The following is an 18,940-nucleotide window of genomic DNA, read 5'->3' on the forward strand; positions in this document are numbered from 1 at the left end:
GTGCCGGTAACCCCTTACCTCCCTACTACGAGTTCCCTTTGCGGGTGCTTCCTTAACGCCTGGTTTTTGCAGGCGTTAAGGACGGGACCCGCAAAGGGACTCTACAGCTAATAATGGTACCGCAATTTGCAGTACCATTATTAGCACCTTTTCCATTCCCATTGAGCCCTATGGGGGCTCAAATGGGAATGGGGAATGGCCCTGGTGAATGGGGAATTACCGGTCCCTCCGACCTCGGAATGGACCGGTAATTGTTCCATTCACCAGGGAGGAGTCGGAAGGGTACTGGAGGCAGCTATGGAGCTGATCGCTCCATGGCTACCTCCAACCTCGTAATGAGGCCCTATGACATTCTTTCTGGGTGAATTATCCCGAAAGACTTTGGAGTAAGAAAAAAATGTATACTGGGGTCCCTTAACAACAAAAAATAAATAATAACACCTCTACACAAACTATGGGCCAAGAGGGGAATGCTCCATCAGGGTCTGAATTAAATTATCAGAATACACAAGTAAATGCAATAAACAACTCTCTATATTGACACAGGTTCTGGACACCATGGATAAAGGCCACAACACCCTACAATATGAATAATGAGAAGTAAGGCAGACTTTCAAAGACCTCACCTCAAAAATGTCATTCTTAGACGGTTTCGTCATGGCCACCGCTAGACAGGCCAACAACGTAGTTCTAAAAGAGGGGTAATCTGAAGATATGGCCTGTAAAACTCAAGCTACTTTAGCAACCCAGCTTGTTGAAGACTTTGCCACTAATGACCGGTCCCAAATCGAGAGGGAAAATAATGCTGCAACAGAAAATGTAAAACTTTTGGAAGATGGCTGCGTTGATGGGCCTGAGATCCTAATTAAAAGCACTTCCAATGTAAAAAATAGGGGAAGGTCGAACACACAACAAGAAAATCAAACGAATGTGGGTAAGAAAGGGCCTAAAAGCGCACGCAAATTTGTATGTAATTCGAGTAAATCAAATGAGTTATTAGATGAAGGGTTGTAAAAAATTGAAGGTCCGCAAATTGGTAAAGAGAGCAGGTGTACGGTTGATACGAGTTCTGAACCCAATAAAAAAAAAAGAACACAAAAGCAAATAGTATCAGACATATGCCTGATAAAGGACAGGGATTAATAACTAAGTATTTAAACCCCCCAGCTCTGGAGGATAACCTCATTAACATGAGCATTCTGACTACCCATTCTGGTGAATCTGATATAGTTTACTTGGCCAAGAACAAACCCTCAAACCAGCAGGGAAATAAAACTAAGGGAAATGCTCAGGGTACTGTAGTAAGGGACAACTATAAGATGCCATTAGTATCTGGGTGAAACTTACTTGAAAACAAGAGAGAAGACTTGACTGGTGACAATAGTACAATGATGGGGGTGCAGGTGTCTAATCTGGCCCTGTGGCACGTGAATTTGTCCCAAGGAATTTGCTCCAGTTAGAGGAGCAAAACACATACCCAATATTTGTCATTGGAAGAAAGACAACAGATGGTTCTAGCACAGACAACAACGAAACAGAATAAAGACGGTGAAAAGATAACTTTTTGGAAGGGAAAAACAATATCCAAAAGTTCAAAGACAAGAGGATAGGTTTAACCGAGGTAGGGTGAAGGAACCATATAGATCACCAAGAGCTGAGGATACCCATATATGAAATCCAATTGAGAATATAAACAGGAACGGTGGCCTTCGAGAGGGAAGTTACATTTCTTATATGTGGAACGAAAATGTAAAATTAATGGTGACTTCCCCCTAAATAGACAATATATTCTAGCCCTCGTAAATAAAATTCCAAAGTTGGACTTGATTAGATCTATAGATTTAACATGGGTATTCTTCCATCACACAAGAGTGGACATGGTCGATTTGGGTTTCACATTAGAATTTATAAGAAACTTGATTTTGAAGGAAGCCGATGCCTTTGAACCTCTGGGATTTAGCATATCGATTATACAGAATGAAATGCGATAACATCTAACTTGTATGACCCTCTAGTGATTAGTGTGGAATGGGTAATAATACTTCCTGAGTAACACTGGGTATACCTGAATCTCCTTATGATCTCTGGACTGATTGTGACTTTATTGCTCTACAAGAAACAGAGATTATGGATGACCCTATTCTTAAACAATATACCTTATACTATAAATTAGCAAGAAAAGGGGCGAAGGGTAGACCCTTTGGAGGGTTAATTTGTGCACTTCGGAATGATTGTAACTTTTCTATGATAAAAATGCGGATGGTTTTGCGAGATATATTGTGTGTTAATCTAAATACTGTGGGCGATGCATTAAACTTGTGTTTAATTATGAATGTGTATTTTAACCCTAGTACTGTAGAACTGCAAGTCTTTCTATCTATATTATCAGACATCATAGATAAGGACATACATCAAAATCGATGTATTGTTATGGGAGATTTTAACAATGAGTCTCTTGATGAAGAGCATTACAGGGATAGGGGCTCGTGGTATACGAGAAAGGGGAATTCTGATAAGAGAGTTCATGACATTTTGGGATGTGAATTTACTAAATGATAATGTAAGAGGGGACATGCCTCCTAATTATCCTCGGGTGTATAACACTTCAGTTTCAACACTGGACTATATATTTGTGTCCAAGGAGATTTTCATTTGTGTGAGGATCTGGTAGTTTCAGATATAGGGAATAGTGATCGTAGATCACTACTCCTTTCTTTCTCATTTGAAACTCAATAGTGGTTAACAGTCCCAATTCCAATTGTTAACTTGGAAATAATAGAGAGGAAGCATTTAGTGATTTGGATGCCTCAGATTGCCACATGATTTAATAAAGACATGGCAAGATCTCTGGCAGAGCTTGGATCCAATGCTCTAACATCGAGAGGATTCGTTGCCTATGTTTAAAATACGTTGGAGGGGCTGTTTTCTATGAAATGGTTCGATAACCAAATAAAGGCTAATAATCATAGACATAACTTCGACCAAGAGACATATGGGAGGAAAAAGATATATGGGTGCTAAGCAAAGATACTCAGGAAAGTGGGAATGGTGGGAGCCAACTTGCTGCGAAAAATAAAACAGAAACATTCTATTGGATAAAGGCTAACAGACATTTAAAATATTAAAACGATGCAGAAAATAAGCTATATGCCTTGAACCAAAAAAAACAGCTCATACTTTTGGACTCTGGTGAAATCTGATACTGCATAAAGATATTTTCAGTCAAATCCGATTGTGGCAGGGGACTGGATGGAATTTTTTGCAAAACTATATTCAAGTCCCCGGCTAATACAGATGAAGTATATGATGAGAAAATAGAGAATAAATCAAATTGGAATATTCTTGATTTTGATATTGATGATATTCAAAGAGCGATTGTTAAATGTAAAAGATATAATGCACCAGGACCTAATGCACTATCAAATTTAACTTTGAAATCAGATCCAGAACTATGTTCACAAATTCTGCAAAAACGATATTCTAATATTGTCGATGAGAAAGAATTCCCACTTTCCTGGAGGGATGCCTTGATTGTTCTTATCCATAAAAAAGGTAATAGATTGTATTCAAGCAATTAACACCCGATCTCACTGTTAGACTTGACGTATAAAATGTATATTACCTTTATCTTGTGGTTTTTAGAGAAACTGACAAATATTGCTATTTCTCAGGATATATACCAATCAGGTTTTAAAAAGGGCACTAATGTTTCCTTAAATTGCCTTGTTACTAATCTCCTGACAACAAAAGCACAGGTAGCAAGAAGGAAAATGTACGTAGTATATTTAGACATTTCAAAAGGCATTTGACAGTGTGGAACATCGAATACTATGGAAAAAACTAACCTTGCAGGGATGCCCTAATGCACTGATTGATATGCTGAGTCTTTATATACAGATACAAGAATTAAGGTTAGATTAGACGGGAATGTAAATTGCTCGGATTGGATAAGAACATATTGTGGACTTTGACAGGGATGAGTCTTGGCCCCATATTTGTTTAATGTTCATATCTCAGAATTAGGGTGTTGTTAAGAAAAATCCTAAAATTGACCCCCCAAAACTGGATAATCTGCCAATTCGATACTTACTATATGCAGATGACCTATTTCTTTTCAATTATTTATTGTTGGGTCTCCAAAGAGCACTAACCTCGGAAGATGATTATTTTAGACACTTGAATCTTAAATTAAATGTGGAGAAATCTAAAATTTTGATTCTTAATCCCACTAAAAAGAAGGGGAAGAAACATTTTATTTGGTTCATTAATGGCATAAAGTTGGAGAGAGTGCAATAGCTGAAATATTTAGGGAGATACATCTGCTCAAATCAGAAGCATTATAAACAGCTTGCTTCAAGTAAGATAGCTGCTATGACTTCAATTTCCTAGTTGAAACAAATAAATAGAAGGTATGGATGCTACTCACTGAGCCCATTGTTTCAATTCTATCGACAGAAGATTGTCCCTAGATTAGTTCACTGTGCAGAGGTACTGGAGGATGAAGAAAATTGTTTTTTGTATGAGGGGAAAGTTTGGCGTAAAGTCTTATCTCTCCCTCAGGGAGTACCATTGCCAGCTATTCGACATGTACTTCGTATCTCCTTGATACAGGCGACTGTCGATTGGAGACACTTACAACTCTACAAAGGATGTCTGACCCCACCAGATGGGATTCTTTTCACAAAATTAAGAACAGTTTTACTTCAAGGGGAATGTAAACCTTTAATGACTTGGGTGACCAGATGTAAAAAGATTATGATAAGAATAGGGGTAATGGAGGAAACCCTATTAATAGCCCCTGAAAAAAGTAAGAAGACGCCTATATGAAGGCGACTATGTGGAGAACAGAGTGAAATTATTGGACTACATTTCCAGTTATTTCGTGTATGATATTAAATCTTATAATTCTCTGCCCAGAATATTGAAAAAATACACTTCAAAGCAATGCAGACGAGCGTGGCTACTTATTAAATTTAGCTGATATCCTTAAAATGAAATTTTGGGTGCTAGAATGAGTATTCCACGGGCAGAAAGAACTTGCCGCTTCTGTTTAAAGGAAGTGGAAACATTGGAGAAATTATATTTTCAGAAAGTTTAGATTGATCTTTGGAATCGAGGGAGGAGAGAAACGTTGGCATACACTCATTCATATTGCAACAGCTGCATTCTTAATTGCTTGTATAAGATCTCTAGAGATATTGTTTGGGCCAGATTGTTAATTGAAATTTCATCTTTTTTTAGATTTTGATACTTTGCTTGTTTTAAGGAATAGATGAGTTTTAAGAAGATTTTATTTACCCGAATATTTGACAATATATGTATTTAAAACGACAAAGTGATGATATGTTTTTAGGTTAAAAATATCAAAGATGGTAAGATAATGAGATGATGAATTTTAATGAATTGATTGTGATGTATTATATGCCTTGTTTTAAATACTTGTTAACTGTGTGAAAAGTTTATAAATAAACTGTAACACACAAATAAAAAACAAATGATTGCAGGAAACACCCCTCCTTGCTTTTAAATTAGTTTCCAGGTGTTACCAATTAATCTAATCTAAATGTTTCTTTATGGGGAGGGTTAGAAAAATCTTCTACATTCACTAACATAGTGCCAACACCCCCCTTACCACCTTACCGCCGCTGATGGGATCCCACAGTTAATCATACCCTTTTCCAGGAACTTTCCTGCAAACCCCCAGTTCTTGGGTATGTTGTAGGGTCCTTCCCGGTTCTGAAGTACTATGCCTGGACACGTGAGTATGATAAGTGTCTTTATTGTGCCAGGTACAGGTACGTAAGTACCTATGTGTGAAACCACTAATATCCAGCACCAAGCCAGCTCCATGACTAACTATCACTCTGTAGAACACCCCAGAGGCCCAACACTTCACATTCCAAGCATGCACACAAACATTCCAACATTCAGACATACAGAACACTCGTAACCTGCAAAGCAGAATACTACATCGTCTCCCCCGTACGCCCTTGAAACCAATACACCAAGAACGCCCAACCCCAAATGAGTATTTCCAACTAACGGAAATCACTCACACTGCAAGCCAAAAGAACCAGACATCTCTCCAGGAAATTAAACATGGCCAGTGAAAAATCACCTGAAAAACCTCAACAAAATCGCCTTACTCCTCATCCCCACAGTAACGTACACACTCAAAAGTGGACAGTACGTTCAATGGTCAAAACCAACTCTGGAAACACCAACCAAAGCCTACTGACACACCTCCGACACACACCAACAGTAGAGGTCAACGGAGCCCACCGAAATGAACAAAGGACCAGCCAAAAAAACTGCCACACCAAAACTGACAGGAAGACAACCACCCTAAAACACAAATCTCCTTCCACCTCCGGCTCCCAGGTCTGCCACCCCCTAGACACAACTACCATACCAGACGCCCCAGATAGTGTGTCTCAAAGTAATGATACGCCAGGATTTTCTCCCACCTCCCTTATCCCAAATGGGCCAACTTACAAGTGAAACTTCACAAAGGGCTGTGTTTGTCTGGAAATTGTACAACAACAAATGGGAAATAACCAAGTCTCTGGTTCCAAACCAGCACCTGTATTTAATAAAGTCTCTGCAGTCCAGCACCCCTACTTCTGGTCACCTTTCTCCAACCTACACCTTCCTGCTCCGCCTCCTTCTCGGCCCAGCCCCAACTCTCTCCAGCACTCTGTCTCCTTCCAAAATTTCAACAATCTTCCCTGCCAGCTTCTGGATTCTATAAGGACTTGGCTACGGTACCAGGGACCACCAGTGCCTTCCTCTCCTACGGCATTGTAACTCTGAGTGGTTGGATCATTTTGGTTTATTGGTTCTCTGCCCCTGCAGCCGCAGAGATATGGCGCGAGCCTTGAGGCTGGACGCCATCTTGATCTGCTTTTATTACCTATGAAGAGCAGGAATACTATCTCAGAGCTCCACGGCTCAGGAATTAACATGGCAGCACTCCATGGTGAAATGAAAGTACGTTTCCTGGTGTGCGACCATCCGCGCCTGCTGGGACGTTGCTAGGGACCTTCGGTTTTATACATGCCATGTGGCTCTTTTATTCTAGCTTTCCAGGAGCAGTCAGATCTCTAGGATCTGGAAACAACTCTCCTCCTTTGGTGGCCCTAAGCGGAGTGGTGGCCTCTCTGGACTGAGCTCTATCTTCTCATGTGTCACAGAAATTGGGGGCATCATGACAACTTAAGGAGGTCCGATTCTGGGGCCAATGTGGCGACATGCATGGAGGTATGCAGGTGGGCCTCCTTATGTTTGGGGTCAACTTAAATGTGGCGGACCAATGTGACAAGCCGCTGCTGAACAGCCGGGGTATAGTGGGTTGGCCACAGGACCCTCCCCACACCGCCCGCCCCCAGGCCAAACATTGTGTAGCTGGCGGTGGCACTCGCCTCATGCCACCCAACCATCTACCCACAGAGCCAGGCAGGGCTCTTCATCACAGCGTGTGATAATAAGTCATTAAAAGACCAAACACAATCCACACATTTATACACCAAAAGCTGCATTTGCACAGATTTTCCACACATTAAAACACTTTATTTTTACTTTATAATTTAAAATGTCTTTGGTTATACAGTTTTCATTTGTTTCTCTTCATTTGTACAGCTTTTTCAGTCCCGGTTGTTATTTCCAGGATATTATCCTATAGAACACTTTCTAGTCCTACTTTGTGAAGCTCGTGAACTGCTAGAGAAGCCTTCTGTGCCCCCACTCTATTATGCTATACTAGCTGTTCAATTCCTAAGTAAAGGGATGTTGGCACTCATCCTTGTGTGTAGTTTCAGATTCGCAATAGAGCACTTTCCAGGCCAGTGGAGGGGGGGGGGGAGGGTGATGAAATGCCACGATGTAACTGACTTTGCCCCATTCCTGCTAACATAGATTGCCCAACTAGACTGATGCTGCCATGACAATCCTTTCAGAGGCTCTGGTCTGTCCTACTCATACACATGTATAAGGTCTTGGGAGGATAGCTCAGGGGCAGCGTGCTCGCCTTGGAAGCAAGACGACATGGAGGAACACAGGTTCGATCCCCAGGTCCGCGCTTAGAATCCTCTGGGTATTATGCGCGTTATAAATAACATATCATATCATGCAGGCCTCCAGAACCTTTCCAGCAGAGCAAACAAAAAAGAAAAGCAAATTAGGGGTGCATGTACCCACAACACACAGGAGGTCTGGCCGCCTCAGCACAGTATACACACACTCACATGTCTGGCATACACCAACACCACACCGGATTGTCTGGTGTACCGGCTGCAGCACAGTGTACACATACACACCCACAGGTCTGGGATACACCTGCTGTAGGGCAACACCACACAATCAAGTCTAGGGTACCTCAAAAAGGATAACTTCGGAAAGATTCCAGGAAGATCTTCCTTTTCGACTATGGTCTGCAGAACATACAACACACGAGCAGGTCTGAGGAACCTCTGCTGTAAAGCAAACAACACAAATGCCTGTCTTGGAGACAGCATGACAACTCACAGGCAGATCTTGGGTCCCTCATCAATAGATCAGAGAATGCACATGTAGGTCTGGGGGTTCCTCTTCAATAGATCACACAGCTCACAGGCAGATCTGTGGACCTTCTACAGTAGATCACACAACTCGCAGACAGATCTGGGGTCCCTCTATAGTAGATCGCCCAACTCCCAGACAGATCTGGGTCCCTCTATAGAAGATCACCCAACTCACAGGCAGATCTGTGGTCCATCTACAATAGATCACTCAACTCACAGGCAGGTCATGGGCCCCTCTATAATAGATCGCACAACCCGCAGGCAGACCCAGTCCCTCTTCAATAGATCACATAACTCACAGGCAGATCTGTGGACCTTCTACATTAGATCACACAACTCACAGGCAGGTCTGGGGTCCCTCTATAGTAGATTGCCCAACTCCCAGACAGATCTGGGTCCCTCTATAGAAGATCACACAACTAACAGGCAGTTCTGGGGTCCCTCTTCAATAGATCACACAACTCACAGACAGATCTGGGGTTCCTCTGTAGAAGATCACCCAACTCACAGGCAGATCTGTGGTCCTTCTACAGTATATCACTCAACTCACAGGCACGTTTGGGGCCCCTCTTCAATAGATTACACAACTCACATACAGATCTGTGGTCCCTCTATAGAAGATAACCCAACTCACAGGCAGATCTGGGGCCCCTCTACAGATCACTCAACTCAGAGGCAGTCCGGGACCCCTCTACAGTAGATCAATCAACTCAGAGGAAGATCCGGGGTCCCTCTATTGTAGCTCACACAACACATGGGCAGGTCTGGGTTAGGTCTGGGTTACCTCTGCAGCATATCATACGAGGCACATGCAGGCCTGGTGCACCCCTGCATTTCAGCACACAACACAAAAGCAGGTCTGGGTTACCTCGCGGGTAGACTCCCGGGTCCATGAAGGTGGCCATGCTGAAGTTCGCAAGCACGAAGAGGAAGACGACGCCATTGTAGAGGGGAACGATGGGGGACACCTCTCTTGATAACCAGGGGCACCTGCAGACAGAAAAAGGAGAAACAGTGAGCAAAGGTGGGTACTATGTGGGGAAGGGCACAGCAGCAAGCTTATAACATATGTGACAGTCCGAAAGTGACTGACAGACCAAACTCGGCTTGGGCCACAGAGCCCCGCACCATCATGCCATTCATAGAAGTCTTCTTTAAAAAGAAATGGCAGCCATACTCTTGTTGGCTGGACTTCCACTGACTGTCCCGCTGCCATTTCACATGGTTGGGTGAGGGGACACCACTAGTTTAAAAGGATGAATGTCTTCACTTGAGCACCCTGATGATGCCGGGCTTGCTTGTTTGGCGCTATAGAAATAATACATACATAAATCTCATGCCTTTACTTCCCCCGTCTTTCACTTCATCATTGCAGGGCACAGAGACACCCCCTGATCCTTGCTTTCTCTGCTACTGCACATTCTTGCCCCCGGCTATGCCTTAACCCCAGCCCTAATATTAAGCGACCCTCCGCCACATCCATTGCCACTGTCACAATGTGAAGATGCAGGCGAAATAAAGGAAGGACAAAGTAAATGTCTGACCAGATTAATGTAGATGAGGTAAGTGCAGACAACGCCTTTCTGGGCAAAGTAAAGGGATGGTGGGTGCTGTGGTGTCACGTGCCCAGTTAGTTCCGGGTCATGTGACACGCCGGAAATAAAGGTATCACCGGAACTGGCGTCAGAACGCCAGTCCGGGTTTATGCACCTAACCCTGTGGTCGTGTCTTTCATGCCTGCGACCCTGCTGTGCTGCGCGCCTACGCTGGCGTACCAAGGCCCACTCCTGGGGGTCGGGCACGCTTGCCCCACAACGACCCTACACCACACTGGCGACGAGGCCGCGAAACGACCCACGCAAGACCGCGCCTCCTCCCGTCGTGCGGAGCCACGTGGTCCAACGGACTCCTGCTCACCCTGCACCGCACGCTGCTGCAGTGCGGAACATTCCGCGAGGCCGAATCAAAGAGTCAGCGACGCATCCGCGTCCAGCACACGGACAACAACACGCCATCCCATCACTGGAGCAGAACGGAGTGGCGTGCAGGCCGCATCATCAAGGCGGGCCACGTGCAACACGCGCACCAGTGACATCAGCCACAGCAACGCTCCACTCACTCACGTGTGCCACCCGGAGCTGCCTTCCACGCGCTGGGCTGCATGAAAACAGGTACCGCCCCGCTGAAACGTTCGAGGGAGCCCTCATCAAGGTCGCGTATCATAGGCGTACGCGCCACGAACAGAACCGCGTGTCATACGCGCATCGTCCGCACCCCTCAGCCCACGTGGGTGCACTGCTGCAGATACGCCTCCTCACCCCAACGTTCTCCAACACCATTGCTGGGAGGGGAGGAGAGAGAAAAAAAAAACACCCACCTTTCACACGACGTGGAAAGGCCCAGATAACCCATATCGACACAAAGAGCGGGAGAACACTGGTAGGTGTGAGCCAATAACATAACCACCATCACAGAAAGGGCACGCCCCTGCGCAGAGGACCGGTGCACAACATGTCCAGCTCGGAGACCAGCCGTGCAAGGGCCAGCACGAGTTTTTCCGCCAGAAAGAGCCTCACCACGGACCACCCAGACCCAGCGCTGACCGCGCTAATGCCGCCATTTGACCCATTCACCACGGGGGCAGCCATCAGATGGGAAATCTGGCTACAACAGTTCGAAATGCACCTTGATGCCAGAGACATCACTATAGCAAAAAAGAGGCATACTTTTCTTCTGCTCAACGTTGGGGCTGCCACCCTACGCCTATTCAACGCTACCCCAGACCGGGGAGATCACAACAACTACGACGCAGCCAAAGCTGTACTCACGAACATGTTTAGGCCAGATCTCAACCCAGACTATGAACGTTTTCACTTCTGCATGGCCAGGCAGCGTGAGAAAGAAACTGTAGACAAATTTCATGCTCGCCTTCGGGAGATGGCAGTTGGCTGTGAATTCCGGACGAAGAATTTGCAATCCGCCTCCAAATAATCAATGGCATATCCTCAGAAAAGCTAAGGAGGGCTATACTCTCGGAGAGGAACATGCGCCTGTCCCGCATCCTAGAAATGGCGCGTCTCCGTGAGCAGACAGAAGATCAAGTCGCAGTGATCGAGGCAGCAATCCAAAGACTGCCGCTTGACAACCCCAAGCCAACAGAGGACGTTGTGGCCATATCCAAACACCAGAACACTCGCACAAAATATGGCCAGAAAGCACACACGCCGCAAGAAGGAAGTAAAGCTTGCAAATGGTGCGGCAGCCCACGGCACAAAGGAGAATCCTGCCCGACATGGGGGTCCACGTGCAGAAAATGCAACCATCTCAATCATTATGCTGCAGTCAGCCTGAACCCGCCAAACCGAAACGACAAGGAGACTCCCTCCCGACCGGCACAAGAGCGCCGGAAGAAGTTTGCACCAAGAGAGTCTTCATACCAACATAACCGGAAAGGAAAAGCCAGAGCCGTTGACCATTCGCAAAGATCCCCGGACACGAGCGATAGCGATGACAGCAACAACAGTGCATCCCCTGAGAGAAAAGAGACGGAAGAAAAGGAACAATAGGATACACCGAATACACCTCATATCTGCTGTCGAACCACACCGATCACGACAAAGGAAGAGGCCATCGTGCACAGTCTTTTCCAACGGGGAGCCACTGAAAGTAGTCATTGACACTGGAGAAACAGTGAACGTAATGCCAGCAACAGCATTCAGCAAACTTCACCCGAAGCCCACACTCCACAAGAAGAAGGTCCGACTGTACGCATACGGGTGCAAGAAACCCCTACCCTTGAAAGGATCCTTCAAATCTGATTTTGCGCACAAAACCACTAATTGCCAGGCGCGGATCTATGTCGTAGATGCCGGCTGCGAGACACTACTCAGCTGCCAGACAGCGGAAAAACTAAAACTGATCCATTTCGCATTCGACCTTCAACGCAACGAACTCGATGACTTATTACAACAACACAAGAAGCTATTCCAAGGCAAAGGGTGCCTAAAAAACCGAACCATCAGGCTGCATATAGACCCCACCATAGAGCCGAAGGCCATACGACTCCAACAGATACCATTCCACCTGAGAGAAGCAGTGGAGAAGGAACTGGCCAAACTCGAAGAGGCAGGAATAATAGAAAAAACATCAGGACCGACCCCGTGGGTGTCACCCATGGTAGTGGCCCAGAAACCCAAGCAACCTAACGCGGTAAGAATCTGTATAGACATGAGACTTCCTAATGCAGCGATTGGAAGAGAACGCCACATAACCCCAATGATAGATGAAATCATTGTAGACCTCACAAGAGCCACCATATTCAGTAAACTTGACCTCAGATCCGGATATCACCAGCTCAGATTAGCCAAAGAATCCAGATACATCACCACATTCTCCTCTCACCTCGGCCTAATGAGGTACAAACGGCTTAACTTCGGGATTTCGTCAGCCGCAGAGGTATTCCAACACGAAATTTGCAGGGTCATCACAGGCCTAGACGGCACCACAAACATCAGCGACGACATTCTTGTGTACGCGTCAGATGAAAGGGAGCACCACAAACGCTTAGCAGCAGTCTTAGACAAATTAGAAGCAGCAGGTCTAACACTAAATGCAGAAAAGTGTGAGTTCGCGAAGGAGGAACTGTGTTTCTTCGGATACATTTTCAGCGCCAAAGGGGTATCCCCTGACCCGTCCAAAGTCAAACGACATAAAGAACACAAAAGCACCCCAGTCTGCCACGGAGGTGAGACGTTTTATGGGAATGGCGACATACTGTGCGCGATTCATTCCAGACCTTGCTAACATTGCAAGCCCACTCCGAGAGCTGACCAAGAAGGACTAAAAATGGGAGTGGACGGCGACCCACCAACAGGCATTCCAGCAAATTAAGGACACACTGTCAGCATCAACAACCATGGCATTTTTCAACGTAGAAAGGCACACTGAACTCCTCGTGGATGCCAGCCCGGTCGGCCTAGGAGCAGTACTGACCCAAACAGACAACGAAGGAAATGTGTTCCCCATCGGATTCGCCAGCCGAGCACTCACCAAACCCGAACAGAACTATGCGCACATAGAGAAGGAAGCCCTGGCTATACTATGGGGATGCCGTCACTTCAAGGTATACCTGCTAGGTAAGCAAGCGAAGGTCTTCTCGGATCACAAGCCCCTGATCCCGATATTCCGAGGGTCTGCTCCTCACCCACCAGCACGCATTGAGAAATGGATGCTGCAGCGGCAGCCCTATAACATAGAAGTTGACTATCGCCCAGGGACAGATAACCCAGCTGATTACTTGTCCCATCACCCGAGGCCTGCCAGGGAAGGAGAGCAACGCCATGCAAAAGAAACCAATGAACATGTATGTCACGTGATTGCATGCGCCCGACCAAGAGCTTTAACACTACAGGAGGTAGCGTGTGAGACAGAAGCAGACTCCATCCTGCAACACACCACCGCTGCCATCCAGTCAGGAAACTGGAAGAACTACCTCATGTCCATAGCCCAACGCACCACATCAGCTCAGGCGAAACTCCGAGCACTATTTGGAATCCGACATGAACTCTCCGTCGCCCCCGAGGGAGTGCTCCTAAAAAGCCACCGCATCGTGCTACCGGCGTCGCTTGAGGAGAGAGCCCTCCGGTTGGCCCACAGCGGACACCAGGGCATCGTCAAAACAATGGCATACCTCAAGTCCAGAATGTGGATGCCCAACATACAACAAAGAGTAGTTGAACTAGTGGAATCCTGCGCAGCCTGCCAAGCCTCCAGGAGACCCGAAAACCCAGAGCCTATCAGCAGCGCTCCAAGAAGTAACAAGCAGTGGGACGCAATTAGCATGGACCACTGCACAATCGCCGGTGAAGGATACCTACTCGTGGTGATCGACGAGTTCAGCAGATATCCTGAAGTAGAACACGTGGCGTCCACTAACACAGAGACCACAATCCTCACGCTAGAAAAGATTTTCGCGACCCATGGAATCCCGAGAAAGGTGAAGAGCGACAACGGCCCATCATTCACCAGCCAAGAACTGCGCGAATTCTTTAAGGACATCAACGTTAAGCACCAGAAAATCACCCCAAGATGGCCCCAAGCGAATGGCGACGCAGAAAGATTCATGGGGTCACTCAATAAGGTCATTCGAATCGCCAAAGAGAAAGGACACCCATGGCTGAAGGCCGTATATCGATTCCTAAGAACGCACAGGCTCAGTGGGTAGCTCCCGAACCGGACATCCCAGCCATAGATGCCATGCGAACAAGGGAGAACGAACAAGAAAGCATTGCCAGGCGAACCTGTCACAGAGAGCTAACACCGGGCGATACAGTTATTGTCAAAAACAGAGCAACACCCAAAAAGATGTCCCTCAATTTTGAGCTCCAACCATGGACAGTCAGCACAACGAACCACAGCATGGTCACTGCTACCCGAGGGAGTGAAACCGTGACAAGAAACGTGTCACACTTCCGAAGAGTACCAGCCGAACTATGGGAAGAGCACCCACGGTCCCCGAGAGAAGAGAAACGATGGTGACACACATGCCCGAGACCAGGCGTTGCCCAGAGCCCCTGCCATGCCAGGAGTTTCAGAAACACCACACCAGCACAACGACCAGACTGAACTTGTGAGCCCAAGAGCAGACGCGCCTGAGAGAAGCAGCACCCGATACCTGTTGAGAGAAAAGCCCAGACCATCATCCCGTCTCCAAGGATACGTAGTAGACGGAGTGTACATACAGAAAACCCCGCCGAAATGAACTCTAAAGAAACAAGACATCTGAATGTGTTAATGTCCAGTTATTATTGTTGATATTAGATAATAGTGCAAACACCTCCAAGTTGGGGAGGAATGTGGTGTCACGTGCCCAGTTAGTTCCGGGTCACGTGACACGCCGGAAATAAAAGGTATCACCGGAACTGGCGTCAGAACGCCAGTCCGGGTTTATGCACCTAACCCTGTGGTCGTGTCTTTCATGCCTGCGACCCTGCTGCGCTGCGCGCCTACGCTGGCCTACCAAGGCCCACTCCTTGGGGTCGGGCACGCTTGCCCCACAACGACCCTACACCACAGGTGCCATTTACAAAGCTAAAGTCACAGATCCACCCCACAGTCTTTCGGTATTGCTTCCTTTAGAACGATTCTGGACATTTTTGCACTGAATTCGATACAGGAAGTCCCTTCTCATCCAAGATGGTGGCACGTAGGCCCTTCTCATCCAAGATGTTGGCACAAGATATGAATGGAGCCAAAAACGATGGGCTGTGAACCAAAAAAGAGACTGAATTTGGTATATGGTGTTTTACATAGCGCAATGTTCACCTTGAAAAGGGCATTTCGGTACTCTACTCCTTACTAACCACCCACCCCTACGCTTTCAGACCCCCCAGAGCGCCTTCGGGCCACTTCCGGTGTTGACGTTGCGTGGTACAAATACCTTTAACATAACAACAGTTAAAATCCTGGGCCTAGATAGGCGTACCAACCTCTCTAGTGTGAAAATAACAATGTACTTATATCAAAACTCAGTGATTTGACAGGAGGCGAATATGTGAAGGTAGATGATTTGGCTGCGCGTACAGAAAGGGCCCGACCGCCCCATCTTACGTGTCTGGATTTTGGCACGATCAGTCGCCCAGTGGGTGCCGAGAAGAGTAACCTTTTTGGTGTATATGCCGCAAAGCGATGCCTGATTGTAATAAGCTTTTCTGATTAGGCCTAATGCCTTACATGTAATGCACCCGTCATCTGGCAGCCAATCCAGTAGCCAATCAGCAGGCTCCGTATGTTCTCTGTGATTACAATCTGCTGCCGTGTTCTGTATGACTTATAGTCTGTGTACTGTTGCTTTAGGGGGTCCCAGTAGCAGAGGCAGCTTTTGGTGGTGAGGTGGGGCGGATAATAGGATGCCAGCGGGAGGCTGGGGGCGCACTGGGCACCAGGGGGTGCAGCTGCCCCCCGTGCACCCCACCTGGCTCCGTCACTGGGTAGTCCAGGATAGACCGCATTACAGAAACTCAGACAGCGGGAGATTAAACACACTGACCGACTGTACTTTCTGAGAAAAAGTGAAATAATCCAGAAATCTCCTGAGAGTATATGGAGGAAAAAGGCAAGTTCTGGGACCTGGACTAACTTCCTGTTGATGATAATGTATCGAACCAGACCCCCAGGTTTTTAACATTCTGGCCAGGGGCTAGAGCCACAAACAGGAGAGCAAGATGTGTGTGGACCACTCTTGAATCTTTCATACTGTGGCACAGATATTTATTGTGTTCTAAGACCTGCACAGCGCCCCCTTGCTCCCAAGCTACGCTCACACTATAAAAATATATAATACATGGCAGACTGCAATAGCTGCATGAAAGCCTGCAAATAATGTTCTGATTTCAGGCTAGTTGTGACACCGCAGCTGACCTGCAATGAGGCAATGACATCACTACTCCTCTGCTATCAGTTATTACGCGTCAGTTTATTTTTATTTATTTATTGAGTAGTTATAATATGCCTATACATCACATGGTGTTTCAAGGCGCATAAAGACAAAGGTGGGGGATGGGGGGATGAGAGGAAAACAAAACAAAAGCGTCCCTTCTAGACCTTGAGACATTCGGGTTGCGCAAGTGCAGCAACATAAAATGCAGGGGAGAGGGGAAGTGCAGGCATGGGAGGAAGGAGCAACGCTAGGGAGGGAAGGAAGAGAAGGGTACATTAAGTGCAACATGAACAGGTTCAACACAGCACAAGGCAGGAAATGAAGAAACATCATTGCAGTGGGTAGAATGCAGCATTGGAAAGCCTCACCTCGTGATAGAGGGTGTTACATCAAGTATGCAGGTACAAGTAGGTAGTGGCGCAGGGGGCTACATCAAGTATGCAGGTACAAGTAGGTAATGGTGCAGGGGGCTACATCAAGTATGCAGGTACAAGTAGGTAATGTGCAGGGGGCTACATCAAGTATGCAGGTACAAGTAGGTATTGGTGCAGGGGGCTACATCAAGTATGCAGGTACACGTAGGTAATGTGCAGGGGGCTACATCAAATACACAGGTACAAGTAGGTAAAATGTAGCATTGGAATGCCACACCTCGTGATGGAGGGGGCTACATCAAGTATGCAGGTACAAGTAGGTATTGGCGCAGGGGGCTACATCAAATACACAGGTACAAGTAGGTAAAATGCAGCATTGGAATGCCTCACCTCGTGATGGAGGGGGTTACATCAAGTATGCAGGTACAAGTAGGTGTTGGTGCAGGGGGCTACATCAAGTATGCAGGTAAAAGTAGATAATGGTGCAGGGGCTACATCAAGTATGCAGGTACAAGTAGGTATTGGCGCAGGGGGTTACATCAAGTATGCAGGTACAAGTAGGTGTTGGTGCAGGGGGCTACATCAAGTATGCAGGTAAAGGTCGGTAATGGTGCAGGGGCTACATTAAGTATGCAGGTACAAGTAAGTAATGGTGCAGGGGGCTACTTCAAGTATGCAGGTACAAGTAGGTATTGGTGCAGGGGGATACATCAAGCATGCAGGTACAAGTAGGTATTGCAGCAGGGGGCTACATCAAGTATGCAGTTACAAGTAGCTAATGGTACAGGGGGAAAAATCAACTACGCAGGTAAAGGTAGGTAAAATGCAGCATTGGAATGCCTCGCGTCATGGTGCAGGGGGCAACATCAAATACTCAAGCACTAGTCGGTAAATGCAGAATTGGAATGCCTTCCCCCGTGGTACAGGGGGCAACAGCAAATACACAGGTACAAGAAGGTAAAATGCAACTTTGGAAAGCCAGACAATCAAATGTGACAAGGAAGGTAAGAGTGACTGCAGTCTGGCAAAGCCTCGCCTCATGGCACAAGGGGCTACATCAAGCATGCAGACCAGCAAATGTGACAGAGTAGGTATGAGTGACATCACAATGCCTGCTGCTTGAGCCAGTAGAGAGAATTCCAGCTGCCCCTGCAGCACTTCATGTAAACTTTTCAAATTCTTATGGTAGAATGTTTTATTCGTGCGGTACTGGAGTTTAACATATGAGAATCTGCATGTTATTATTTATTTTAAAGCACAAAAAGAAAAGATCTTTTCAATACAGCTACTTGAACTATTTTTCTGTAACACATTAGGAGCTGAATTTTTGCTTTTTAAAAGCTCAATCAGATTCTATATTGATTATATGGATCAATAAATGGAAGAACTCTTACATTATGTGATGCTAGAGACGAGGAATTAAAGGGAATGGGTGTGTGGCCATGAATTGAAAGGAATAAAATACCCCCTATCGTATCTTAAAAGGATATTGCAAGTCACCTTGTAGTTCTGTGACCTAATAAAGGAACGCGCCTTCAGCCTCATTCCACAGAACTCCTCAATGACTTAGA

At 46.2% G+C, this 18,940-nt stretch overlaps 1 protein-coding gene across 2 annotated transcripts in view; it reads right to left on the bottom strand.

Annotated features, from left to right (window-relative positions):
• ZDHHC8 (zinc finger DHHC-type palmitoyltransferase 8) overlaps positions 1-18,940 on the bottom strand; it is a 346,441-nt gene that overhangs the window by 107,784 nt on the left and 219,717 nt on the right. For both annotated transcript variants that reach the window (XM_069620016.1, XM_069620017.1), the window contains exon 2: positions 9,427-9,548. In XM_069620016.1, coding sequence (XP_069476117.1) covers positions 9,427-9,548 — 122 coding nt within the window. The remainder of the gene's footprint in view (positions 1-9,426; positions 9,549-18,940) is intronic.

This window comes from Ambystoma mexicanum, chromosome 10 (genome assembly GCF_040938575.1).
Source record: "Ambystoma mexicanum isolate Mex_15411 chromosome 10, UKY_AmexF1_1, whole genome shotgun sequence".
NCBI classification, from domain to species: domain Eukaryota; kingdom Metazoa; phylum Chordata; class Amphibia; order Caudata; family Ambystomatidae; genus Ambystoma; species Ambystoma mexicanum.